The following is a 12,695-nucleotide window of genomic DNA, read 5'->3' as shown; positions in this document are numbered from 1 at the left end:
GCTTATATTAAAAAAATGTATAAGATACTTATGTAGGGTTATTCCACATTAAATATTCCACAGTCTTTATATAGTATACAACATGGTACTGTATCCTAAAATGTAAGATAGCAAACTAGTCTGTGGTTCACTTAGTGATGTGTGATACTTGACAAGATCATTTGGTATAACCTGCTTCCTATCAGCATCATGCCATGGAGCGAGTGCTGTCATCCATGTCTTCTGGGAGATGTCTCTGAAGCCATGCTGTGTTCCCATGGTGCTTCAGCTGTGGCTTCGAGTGCTTACCTGAGTCTTAGATTTGTTGTCCATTATAATTTGGTTTTCTTGTGATTGTTCCTTTATACTATGGAGCATACGTGTTATGGCATGTGTCAGTCATCAGTGACCAAGGCCTTGAGGTCATAACCTAACTCACATATATATCATCACTTGTGCTTCCTCTACCAGCCTCAACTTCTCTCTACAAAATTTATATATCCAACTGCCTTCTTGGCATCCACTTGGACGTCTTCCTGAGTTCTTGGAGTTCTCCTTTAACACAACTACAAGTGCTCAGCTAATGGCGTTCTCATCATGCAGGCACTCAAGTCCAACCACTTGAAATCATCTTGATGCCCTGTCTCTTGCCTCCCACTGGGTATGCTTGGAAAGTCAGCTGCTGTACTTTCAAAATGTTTTCAGAACTGAACGACCTTCCCACCTGCACAGCTGCTGCTGTTATCCCCAGGTTGTCTCAGTAAAGTCCATAATACTCTAGTTCTTAGAGGATTTTCAGAATAGTAAGTTGGAACAGTTCTGTTAAAATGCAATCAGACATGTCAATCCTTTCTCAAAACCATTCATTGCTTCCCTAATCCCATTCAAAATATAGCCAAAGCCACAACAAGGCTATGAAAAGACTTCTGTAATCTAGGATCTCTTACCACACTGGCCTGCTTCAGGGTTATTACTCTTCACTCTCCTGGTGTCTAGCTTCTGCACTCACACCGAGTCCCATGCCTATGGCACTGCTGCATAGCAATCCTTTGTATGGTTTTCCAGCCCCGTGGAGTCATCGCCATAGTTTTCTCCATCCTGTTGTAGACCACTGCGGTAGGGTGCTGTTGGGCTTCCTGTCTGAAGCCTTGAGCTCCTTTCCCTTGATGCTCTGTATGCCCCTGTTCTCTGATTATTTGTTTTATTTTAAGCTATGTAATATCCTATGAGTTATTACCATTTATTATATTTGACACTTTCTCCACTAACATTTAAGTACCACTTTGACAGAATTCTGGTTTTGGTGCTGTGTGAGTCAGACCCAGGGCTAGAGCTAGGCACACATTAGCCACTGAAGGACAGACCCCAGCCTGGGGCAGGGTGTCTGTCTGTTTCACTTACTGCTAGGATCCTTTAGTATTTAAAATCTGTGCCTATAATTGTTACTCAGTAAGTATTGGTTGGCTGTGTGGAGAGTACATATTTCAGGTCAGTACTCACTGTGACAAACTGAACCACTTAGGATTAATCCAGTGCTGCAAACTGCCAATGGCACAAGCATGCTGAAAGGTGGAATGTTGATATTATAATGCAATTATTGGAACAATACCTCAAGTTCTTGTCTATGTTAGAAATCAGTTTTGAAGAGTACGTGGGTAAAGAATAGAAACTGCACTAAAGTCAGCCCAGCACTGTTAATCAACAGAATTGGAGAATATAAAACAAAACTGTACAATGAAAATGAGCTTATGAACTATTTACTCCAAATAGAAGATGACTTCTAAAACCTTCAAATATGTTTGTAATGTGAAGCTTTATGTGTGTGTACATGTGAACACCATGTTTGCTCTTGTGTGTTTGCATGTGATTAAAACTACCATTTTCCCTTGTGAAGTTACTGGTAAATCTAGGAAAAAACTAATAATGAAAAAAATCTAAAACAAATTTAAAAAGAATTTGTGAAGACAATCCAAAATGGTATCCTGTGGTCCTTATTCCCTGGTGAAGTAGGGAAGCGAGTGGAGGAGCGTCCTCCTTCCCTCCAGAGAGCACAGCACCACTGAGTTTTCTTTGGTTTGGTTTGGCATGGTTTTGGCAGGGGTTGTTTTAAGACAAACATAAATCTAGGTTTTCTCTAAATGTATCATCACAAGATTTTTAAAAAATAGATGTCTTTGAAGCATTTAAAAAGTTGGCTGTAGTTGTCTCAGTCAGCTTCCTGCCTTCATACAGGTTTCCATTATTACTTATTTCTATATTATTACATACAATATTTCATATTATATTATGATCCCAGATTTAAGTCATATTAAACAATGAGCATTTACATCAAATTTTATGAGTCAGGAACCCAAGAACAGCTTATCAAGTGGCTACAGCTTCTCCGGAGGTTGTAGCTAAGCATAGGGGGTTCTGTGGATGTCTGCACTGACGATTGGTTGGACAGGAGACCCTCTGTAAGCTCTCTCTATCAGTCAGTCAGTCACCTCAGTGAGGTGCCTCTTGAGGGCCACCGTAGACAGTCACCTTAGAGAGAGAGGGAGAGAGACAGAGAGAGGAGAGAGAGCGAGCCCCTCAGAGGAGGCTGCCATCCTTTTGCCAGTTTCTCTTCCTGAGTAGTAAGCCAGACATGGTGGTGTGCTTGCAGTCCAGGAGCTGAGGCAGGAGGATCAGGGTTTCAGAACAGCCTGGCATCATGTTAAAACCAAGCCTATACCCCTGGACCCAAAGCAAAACTAACAAAAGGAAATTCAGAGACTGTGCATACACTGGAGAAGAAAGGGTTGTTTACCAGGAAGTAAGGACCACTGGGTCCTTTAGACTGTCTTCACAAGTACTTTTGCCTTTTTAATTTTTTTTGTTTTTCTTTTCTTTTCTTTTCCTTCTTTTATCTTTTCTTTTTTTTGGGGGGGGGGGTGTGATACAGGGTTTCTCTGTGTAGCCCTGGCTGTCCTGGAACTCACTCTGTAGACCAGGCTGGGCTTGAACTCAGAAATCCGCCTGCCTCTGCCGCCCAAGTGCTGGGATTAAAGGCATGCACCACCACCGCCTGGCTGCCTTTTTAAATTTTAAGGTTTATTTTTTACTTTAAATTATGTGTTTATTTGTGTGCCTTTTGTGGGTGTGTGCATGTGTGAGTGCAAAAGTGGTTTCTCTGGAGCTGGAGTTAGAGGTGGTTGTAAATACCCCTCTGCCCAGTGTGGGTGCTAGGAACCAAATTCAGGCCCGCTGGAAGAGCTGGCTGTGTCCTCTGTAGCTGAGTCATCTCTCCATTCCTGATTCACAAACACTTCAGTCTTTTACCCTTTTAATCTCCTCCCTCAGCTCACTGTTGTAGTAAGGACCTGGGCGCGATGAGTCCATTGTCAGCACAGCTGTCTTCTGTGAAGCTGAGATCTGTTCCCAGAAGAATAAGCATGGCTTGGCATCTGAAGGAAGAAACAGACACCAGAACATGATCTCCATAGCCACTCAATAGCTCTCAGGCTAGGAAAGTGTGGACAGTTTCTCCAAGGAGGTGACAGAAGCCTGCAGCAAGGAGCTTACCTTGCTTTGTCACATTGAAATTCGCTTCACTATTCTGGGAAACAATCTAATCAGCGGGAAGGTTTTAGGTTTGGTTCATGCAGTGCAGGTTTCCTGAGAACTGTGTACCAACTAAGGGAGCCCGAGTTACACTTTCCGGTTAAGAGTTTCCAGATAGAGGTCTGCAGCTTCTTTTCTATTGTCAGTTTTAAGTTCTTCATTAAAGAACTGAGTCTTCTGCTGGGTGTGGTAGAACCTAGGAGGCTGAAGGACGACGACTGTGGGTCTGAAGTCAGGCTAGGGTACTAAGTGACGTCGTGTTGGGCGTGGGCAGCAGGGAAGGTGTCCTGGGACTTTCTAAAGGATTAGGAGCTGTGAATTATGCTTGTCTGTAGTCAGTCCTAAGAAAATTATGTCTGACTTAAAACTTATCCTTGGATTATTTATTTGACAACAACTATTTTTATTTTTGCCATTTGGTTTAAAAAATGATCTGTTTTATTGATGTCTTTGTAGACCCTCCATCTTGCTTGTCTTATAATATTCTAAGACTGACTTTCTGTAGAGTGCTTGGATGGTGTGCGTAATCTTAGTAGTGATTGAGTGGAAGGTACTTTTAAAGCTTTAAATTTAAAAGGGTAAGTAACCCTCAGTGAGCTTAGATATATTTCTAAATGGTCTTTACTGCTGCTTAGCCCTGTCTTAAACTGTAAACAGAAGGAACTTTTGGTTTGAGTAATTGTAAAGCATTGTACTTCGGTGATTCCACTTTCTCTTCGTAGCTTCACTTCCCCAAGTTTAAACAAATATTGCTATCACCTAAGCCAAGGTTTTGGTGGGTATTGGGGGGGGGTGGTATATAGAAGGAAATGTCTTATAAATTATGACGATTGAAACTAATGTGCATGTGCTTCCTACTCAGACTAACGCTGTTTCTCTTGTCCTTTGTCTTACTGCTGCTTCCGTCCGGCGTTTGCTTCTCCCTGGTTTGGATTGTGTGTGTTCGCTGCTCAATTCCTCTGCATTAAAAGCTTCTTGGTGATAGCAAAGATGTCCTTGGGCCATCAAGTAAGTAGCTAAAGTTGGTATGTCATGTTTTGAGGACACAATAGTATTTGGTGTTACAAATGAAAAATAATATTTCCTTTTTAATTGTAGAAATCTCAATGGCCACTGTTCATCTTCTGCTATTGTCTGTGTGAGAGCCACAGAGACTGGACTCACAGTCACTCAGAGCAGTGGCGTTCAACCTGTGGGGTCAGACAACCCCTTCATGCATTGGAAAACAAGAGATTTACATTAAGATTCACGACAGTAGCAAGATTACAGTCTTGAAGTAGCAATGAGAATAATTTTATGGCTGGTGTCACTACAACATGAGAAACTGTATTTTGGAAGCATTAAGAGGCTGAGAAACCACTAAGTTAGAAGCTAATTCATTATTTAGAAAGACTTGCTTCTTACAAGTCCCTTGTATAATCACAGGCATAAAGAGATTGTATACGTGACTTATTTACTGCTTCATGAAATTGAGAAAGTGTTTTCATTTATGGAATTTTAATAGAATAATTGGATTGTCATTTTTGTCTGTATTTTGGAGCTTTTTATGAAAGCATGTTTTATTTTAGAGGTCTAGAAACCCTTTAAGATGAAATTATATTCAATTTACTTTAATAGATTTTGTGATTTTGTTGTTTTCTGGATAGGGATGGACATTGTTGTGGTGGCTTTTGAATAAGCACAACAAATAAAGCATGTCACTTCAGATTGTTTTAGTTCATTTGGACAGTGACGGGAAGAGTTGGCATATTAGGAATCAGCAACACTGAACTGAAAAGAACTTCCTAGATCAGTTCTTAAAATCCTGATCCTCTAGATTAAGCCTGAAGCTTAGCTATCCAGGAAGTACAGGCCATAAGCACGACTATTACTAATACTAAACAGTGAGAACAGAGCATTGCTGGCTGGATTTGGGTCTAACAAAGTAATTAAAATTTTATTCCATCATAAATTGAACAGAGATTTGATTTTTAATGAATGATACATAGGAAACTGATTTTGAGGTTTGTGTTTATATATAGAAGTCACCTCACTGTGGTAAGCCGACTCTGTGTTCTGGGCCACAGTTTTTGAGGGGTTCAAAGAAAGGGAATGATCAAGATAATGTCAAAAGTTCTTCATAATGAGATTTTTGTTGTTCTAAGGGGAGGGCAAATGATGGCATGAATATGGTTACATAATCATGTAATGAAACCATAATTTTCCATAATTAACATGTTTTAGTAAAAGGTAATACACACACACACACACACACACACACACACACACTAAAGGTAATATACTAAAGGTAGTGTGTGTGTATAATCTTTGGTCTATGTTAGTTTTTTTCTCTCAAATACATTAGAAAGCATATTTAATTTTTTATAGAAAGCTAATTTAAAGTAATACACTATTTTAACTCACAGTAGTTCTTACTTACAATATGTTACATATTACATGCAATATTACCAGGTGGTGGAAAACAAAAGTAGAAGACCATAAATCTCTTTTTATACATTTTTATTATTCCAAGAATATTTTTAAATCTTAAAACTCTCTACAGATATCACTAATCTTACTACTACCTCAATTTTATTAAAGAAAGGTTCAAATCTTCAGGTCAGTCAGGTTGGCATGCAGATTACTTAGGTATCTTATTTCAGCTCCCATGCAGCAGGGGGGCAAATGCCAGAATTTGCAAAATTCTTCAAAGTTTGATGAGTTGCTGAGAATTTAGGGCGGGTGGTAGAGTCCCTGGCACAGTAACTATAGTAGTTATGCCAGTGTCCTTGCTATAAGTAGCAGGAGCTGCTAAGCAGCTACAGGCACTGTAAGTGGAGCCAGCAGGGGGCACTGTAGTGTCACCATTGGCAGGTGAATCACTTGTTAAGAAGCTATGCTGCAACAGTGATTCCTTTGCCAAATGGTTTTTCAGTTATTTAGCAGATAGTTATCAGTTGTGCCAGTGGACACACACAAAAGCAAAGTCATCGTACTCTTTAAGCTTCTGTTGAGATATTCCACTGCTATATACTTCCTATAGGGCACTAATGATTTGTGTTATGAAGAGAAATGTTTGTGAACTAGTTGAGACAAAAACCACAAAAAGATGGGCTCCCCATCTTACTGTAATGAACGCTGAAAAAGAGGTTACTTGAGAGCGCGGCATGAAGGCACAGGCCTGTAATCTCAACTTTGGGTTCTGTTTCAGAGACCACGCCTCCAAGAAGCACATAAACACTGGGTTAGAAAGAGGTGAACTGTTTCCCCGTGTATGTAGTGGAGTTAAAACACATACCTGCGTGTTACTAACTAAATGCTGAACCGTGATGTAATCTGCTCCCTTTCTCTACCTTGTGGCAGTCCCCAGACATGATGACTATGTTGTATTTTTTATCTTTTATCTTTTGATTTTTTGCTTAAAAAAGGATAAGGATTTGTTTTCAAATTTTAAATTTTTTAAATTACATATGTAGTGTGTGTGTGTGTGTGTGTGTGTGTGTGTGTGTGTGTGTGTGTTAGCACCCAGGTGGTCACAGTATGCTTTTGGAGGTCCGAGGACGATTTGTGGATCTCAGTTCTCTTGTTCCACTATGTGGGTCCTGAGCTTTCTTCATCACATTGGGTGGCAAGTGCCTTTACTACTGAGGTTTGCTTGCTTTTTATTTCTTACATATTGTTTTTTCTGATAATAAAGATTAAATTCAGGGCACCCCTCTCATGCTAAGAAAGTGCCTTGTCAATACCCAGTTTTAAAGGCCTGTACCAGGGTGTATGTAATATGCTGGGAACTTGATTTTTGTAGTTGATGTTATATTTCTGTGACTTGTCCATGCTGTTTGATCCAGAAATACATACCATACACATTATTGTAGCTTACACTTGTGCCACCATTTATTAACCCATGTTATTATCTTATTTTTATGAGACAGATTCTCGCTGTGTAGAACTGACTTGGATAGAACCTGCTATGAGGCATAGCCTGCTCTTGAACTAACAGAGATTTCCTTGCCTTTGCCCTCTAAGTATTGGGATTAATGGTGTATACCACACTTGAATAACACATTTAATTTTGTTTAATTTTAGATTTATTATTGTTGCTGTTTTTATGAGTATTTGTGCTTTGTACTTAATGTCAGTGGTGGTCAGATGAGGGTGTTGGAGCCCTTGGAACCGGAGTTACAGATGAGTGTAGTTGTCATGTGGGCATAGAGAATCTAAAGTCGGGGCCTTTGAAGAGAGCTAGTGCTCATAACTACTGAGTGTCTCTCCAGTACTTCTCATCCCAGCCCCTCTGTTTTATTTTTTAATTGGTGAGTATTTGAGCTGTTTGAGTTTGTTTTTGTTTTGTTTCATTTGATTTCTGAAAAGCATTGCCTTAGTTAGGGTTTTACTGCTATGAACAGATACCATGACTGAGGCAACTCTTATAAGCACAGCAACTAATTGGGGCTGACTTACAGGTTCAGAGGTTCAGTCCATTATCATCAGGGTGAGAATATGGCAGCATCCAGGCAGGCATGGTGCAGGAGGAGCTGAGAGTTCTACTTCTTTATCTGAAGGCTGCTAGCAGAATACTGACTTCCATGCAGTTAGGATGAGGGTATTATAGCTCACACCCACAGTGATACACCTACTCCAATAAGGACACATCTATTCCAACAGGGCCACACCTTCTAATAGTGCCACTCCCTGAGCCAAGCATATTCAAACCATCACATTCTACTCCCTGGCCCCTTAGGCTTGTCCAAACGTGTGAGTCTGTGGGGCCAGACATAAACAGTGCACAATGCAAATAATTTAGTCCAGCTTCAGAAGTCCCTATTGTCTACAGCAGTCTCAACAGTGTTAAAGTTCAAAGTCTCTTCTGAGATTCATCCAATCACTTAATTGTAATCCCCAAAGCAAGACAGGAACCAGCTGGGCAAACTCTGCATCTCCATGTCTGATATCAAAGCAGTCTTCAGATCTCCACTCCTTTTTCATCTTTGTTGACTGTAACAAACTTTCTCCTGGGTTGGTTCCACTCCCTGTTAGTAGCTTTCCTCAGCAGATATCCACGGCTCTGGCATCTCGAACATCTTGGGCTGAGGGTGAGGGTTAGGGTTAGGGTACTTCAATGTTACAGCTTCTTGTTTCAATGTCTGGGATCTACACATGATCTTCTGGGCTCTTCCAAAAGGCTGGCATCACTATTACAGCTCTGCCCTCTGTAGCATTCTAAGCTCAGGTTGATCCTCTCCACTGCCATTGTTGTTTTTGGTGATCATCCTACAGTACTGGCATCTCCAATACACTGGGGTCTTCCACTGCAACTAGGCTTCACCGGTAGCCTCTCATAGGCTCTCTTCATGGTACCAAGTCTCACCTTTGCATGACCCCATCAGTCCTGGACTGTCAACTGCAGCTGAGGCTGCACCTTCACCAATGGCCTTCCTTAGTCTCTCACAGTGCCGAGCCTCAGCTCTTCATGTCCCCTTCATGCCCTCAAAACCAGTGCCGCCTGGGTGACTCTTACACATTACTAAGTACAACTGCAGCACGAGGTACAACCTTGGCTATCTCTGGGATTAAAGGGTTGTACTACCATGCTTGGACCTAAATTTAGCTGGGTAGAATCTTTCCCCAAGGTCACTACTTCCTTACTTCACTTTAATATCCTTGAACACATGATTCAGCTCCATTTCACTTTCTGATGTTCCTTTAATACTCAAACTTTATATTGTATATTTTCTTTCTCAGCTTGCTACATCTATTCAAAATGTTCTTCATCAAACTAAACCAGAGAGCAAAGTCTCTGTTGGGCTTTTCCGAGACTTCTTTTTTCAATACAATTAATATAAATCTCTTTACCTTAGCCTCAGGCAGTCTCTTCAGACAATGGCAAAAAGCATCCACATTCTTATTAAAGTTCTCCACTGAAACCTCTTGGGCCAGCAGGCCTACACAGTTCAAATCACCCTCGGCACCACTGTCTTCCATATTCCTACTAGGTTGGCCCATTAAGCCCCACTTAAAGCATTCCATGGCTTTCCAAATCCCAAAGTCACCAAATCCACATTCTTCCTAATAAAAGCATGGTCAGACTTGTCACAGAAATATCCCAGTCCCTGGTACCAACTCTGTCTTAGGGTTTTGCTGTGACACCATAATCAAGGCAACTCTTATAAAGACAACATTTAGTTGGGGCTGGCTTACAGGTTCAAACTATTATCATCAAGGTGAGAATATGGCAGCATCCAGGCAGACATGGTGCAGGAGGAGCTGAGCATTCTACTTCTTCATGTGAAGGCTGATAGCAGAATACTGATTTCCAGGCAGCTAAGATGAGGGTCTTATAGCCCACACCCATACTGACACACCTACTCCAGCAAGGCCACACCTACCCCAATGGGGCCACACCTTCTAATAGTGCCACTTCCTGGGTTGAGCATATTCAGACCATCATAAGTATATGTGAAAGTTTTTATTTTTATTCTTAGTATGCACATAAGAGTTTTTCTAGGAATAAGAGCAAGATTGTGATACATTTATCAAGTAAGTGGTAGCCCAAAATTGTTTCCCAAAGTACTAGTATCAATTTATATACAACAGTGCCTGAAGAGATTTTGATGACCCAATCTTCCTTATTTGATATTCTCATGCTTATTAATTTTTTTCAATTCTGGTGACTATAAAATATCCTACTGTGAACCTGATTTCTGTCTCTCTGATTACTAAGCAGAAAGAATATTTCCATGTACTAATTGGATATTTGCATTTTCTATTGTGGTACTGCTCAGTTCCTCCTCCTAGTTGCTGTTGGCCTTTTTAAATGTATGTATAGAAACTATAGGTTTAAAACACTTTAGACACAGACTTTTAAAAGTCTATGGCTGTGAATATATTCTTCTATTGAGTGTTTTTTCAGCTTCATTGTGTGATTGATCATCTAATGACCAAACTCATAATTTGAATGTGGTATTGGTCTTGTGTGTAGGTTCCCTTTTCGTTAGTGCCATTGCATCTTTATGTAGGGATCATTGCCTGCTCCAAGTCTACAGAGAGATTTGCTTATATTTTAAAAGTTTTAAGTTTTGTATTTTCATTTGTTTCCTTATTTCAGATGACTTGTGTGTTATAAGAAGGGGATGGACTTTGTTTGTCTGCTAGGGTTTAATCAGGTGACCAGGTGTCTCTCCTCTTTTCCATTGTGTATCTGCACTACACTTATGAAGGGTCTGTGGTTGATTTAGTTTTCTGTGTATTACTATTAATTACAAGTCTCAGAAATAGGGCTTTTTATTTATTTTTTATCTATCAAACAAGTCACATTTATTAGCTGGAAGAGCCAAAATGTATACTTCATGATAGAAAACTTTAATAAAACTATAAATCTAGATTGACTGACTCTTTTAAGTAAAATTTTATCACATACCTTAGTGTCACAGGAAGCAATGCCTTCAATATGTCAGGAAGCACCAATCAGAATTAAGTAGTTACAGGGAAATGCAGCAGACAAAAGCCTTGCACTCATGATATTTGAGTGTAGTGGAGGAGAGGGATTGTTACACATTTCAGATAGTGAAAGCCCATGGTGACAGACAATATCTTGGGATGGGGGCCACTAACACACGGAGGTTGATGAACTGTGCTGAGGTAAAACCAAGAGTCTGTTTATGAGAAAGCACCATAAAGAAACCAAAGAACTTTTCCAGAACAGGCAGCATTCGAATACAGACAGCAAGCAAGAGGAAAGAGTAAGTAAAAATCTGGGCCCAGGGTATTCCAGATAGGAGCAAAAACCAGGCCCCAAGGGCCGGAAGATGGCTCAGCAGTTAACAGAGCTGGCTGTTCTTCCAGAGGATTTGAGATCTGTTCCCAGTATCCACACTGGCTGCCTCACAACAACCTGTAACTCTAGCTCTAGAGGGGTCTTACACTGTCTTCTGGTCTCCACATAAATGTGGCATCACATGCAGATATGACACACATTAAAAGAGAGAGAGATCTTTAAAAAGAAATAAAACAGGCTCAGAGAATTCTAAGATAGCATTTGTGGGGACCCCAAAGGTGGCCTTTATTGTAGGATAAAAAAGCTTGCCTTTGGGGGGGCTCCCCCCATCTCTGTCTTTCCTTTCCTCCTTCTTCCTTTCTTCCTTTTCCTAAGGATTAAACCCAGGGCCCTGCTCTAGGCTAGCACTGTCGATACATCCAAGCTGTAGTGACTGACTGATGGACTGACTGACTAATGGACTGACTGACTGGGGCAGTTTCACTAAGTTGCTAAGACAGGCCTTGACCTTCAGCACTTTGTAGCCTGGGCCAGCATAGAACTTGCAGGTTCCTTCCTCAGCCTTCCCAATAGCTGAGGTTACAGGCAGCAGGCACTGTATAAAATGGAAAGCTATTAAGAATACTTCCATTGCTGTACATTTGAGTTTCCAGCTAAAATGATAATGACTTTAGGCCTTTGTGTGAAAATGAACTCCACACAGTGAAGGGCACATGGTTATCTGATGAACCTCTGACCCAGTGGCTGGTAGGAGCTGTGCAAGTGGGGAGAAGCCATAGCATTCAGATGAGATGCTACTACAGACAAAAGTTTGAAGGAGAGTCTAAAGGTCGCATGGATACCTGGATGGAAGTGTGAGAGGGGGGACAGCCACAGACCATCTCCGTTTGCCTGCAGAGGAAGAGCAGTGGCGCTGGCAGTCCTAAGTACACCTGAGCTGTCTGGGGGCTGGCAGCTGAGACCGGAGAGTTAGTCAGGGAGATACTGTAACTGGAGAAGTATATTTAGGAGCTGCCTGTTCATAGGCTTTTGGTTTTTGTTGGATGATAAAATGAGAGTGTTTTGCATTTTGGTTTTGAAGTATAAGGAGCTAAAATATAATTTTGAAAACCTTAGGGTAATAGGAAATATATGAAACAATTTGATATTTTAAAGATAAAATGGGGCTGGAGAGATGGCTCAGGGGTTAAGAACACTAACTGTTCTTCCAGAGGTCCTGAGTTCAATTCCCCACAAGCACATGGTGCCTCACAACCACCTGTAATAGGATCCTATGCCATCTTCTGGTGTGTCTGAAGACAGCTACAGTGTACTCATGTTTAAAAAGAAATGATAAAATGATAAAAATATCAGTGAGATATGCTAGTTAAATTGACCA

The 12,695-nt window shown here is 40.8% G+C and overlaps 1 protein-coding gene across 33 annotated transcripts in view; it reads left to right on the top strand.

Annotated features, from left to right (window-relative positions):
• The window catches only part of Osbpl8 (oxysterol binding protein like 8), a 209,546-nt gene that overhangs the window by 56,475 nt on the left and 140,376 nt on the right, over positions 1-12,695 (top strand). For 31 of the 33 annotated variants that reach the window (XM_052164856.1, XM_052164854.1, XM_052164845.1 and 28 more), the window contains exon 3: positions 4,536-4,572. The exons of the other annotated variants lie outside the window; for them this stretch is intronic. In XM_052164856.1, coding sequence (XP_052020816.1) covers positions 4,536-4,572 — 37 coding nt within the window. The remainder of the gene's footprint in view (positions 1-4,535; positions 4,573-12,695) is intronic. 33 annotated transcript variants of the gene reach the window in all.

Source organism: Apodemus sylvaticus, chromosome 20 (assembly GCF_947179515.1).
Source record: "Apodemus sylvaticus chromosome 20, mApoSyl1.1, whole genome shotgun sequence".
Classification (NCBI taxonomy): Eukaryota; Metazoa; Chordata; class Mammalia; order Rodentia; family Muridae; genus Apodemus; species Apodemus sylvaticus.
Note: the sequence above shows the minus strand (reverse complement) of the source record. Positions and strands in the feature narration are given on the sequence as shown.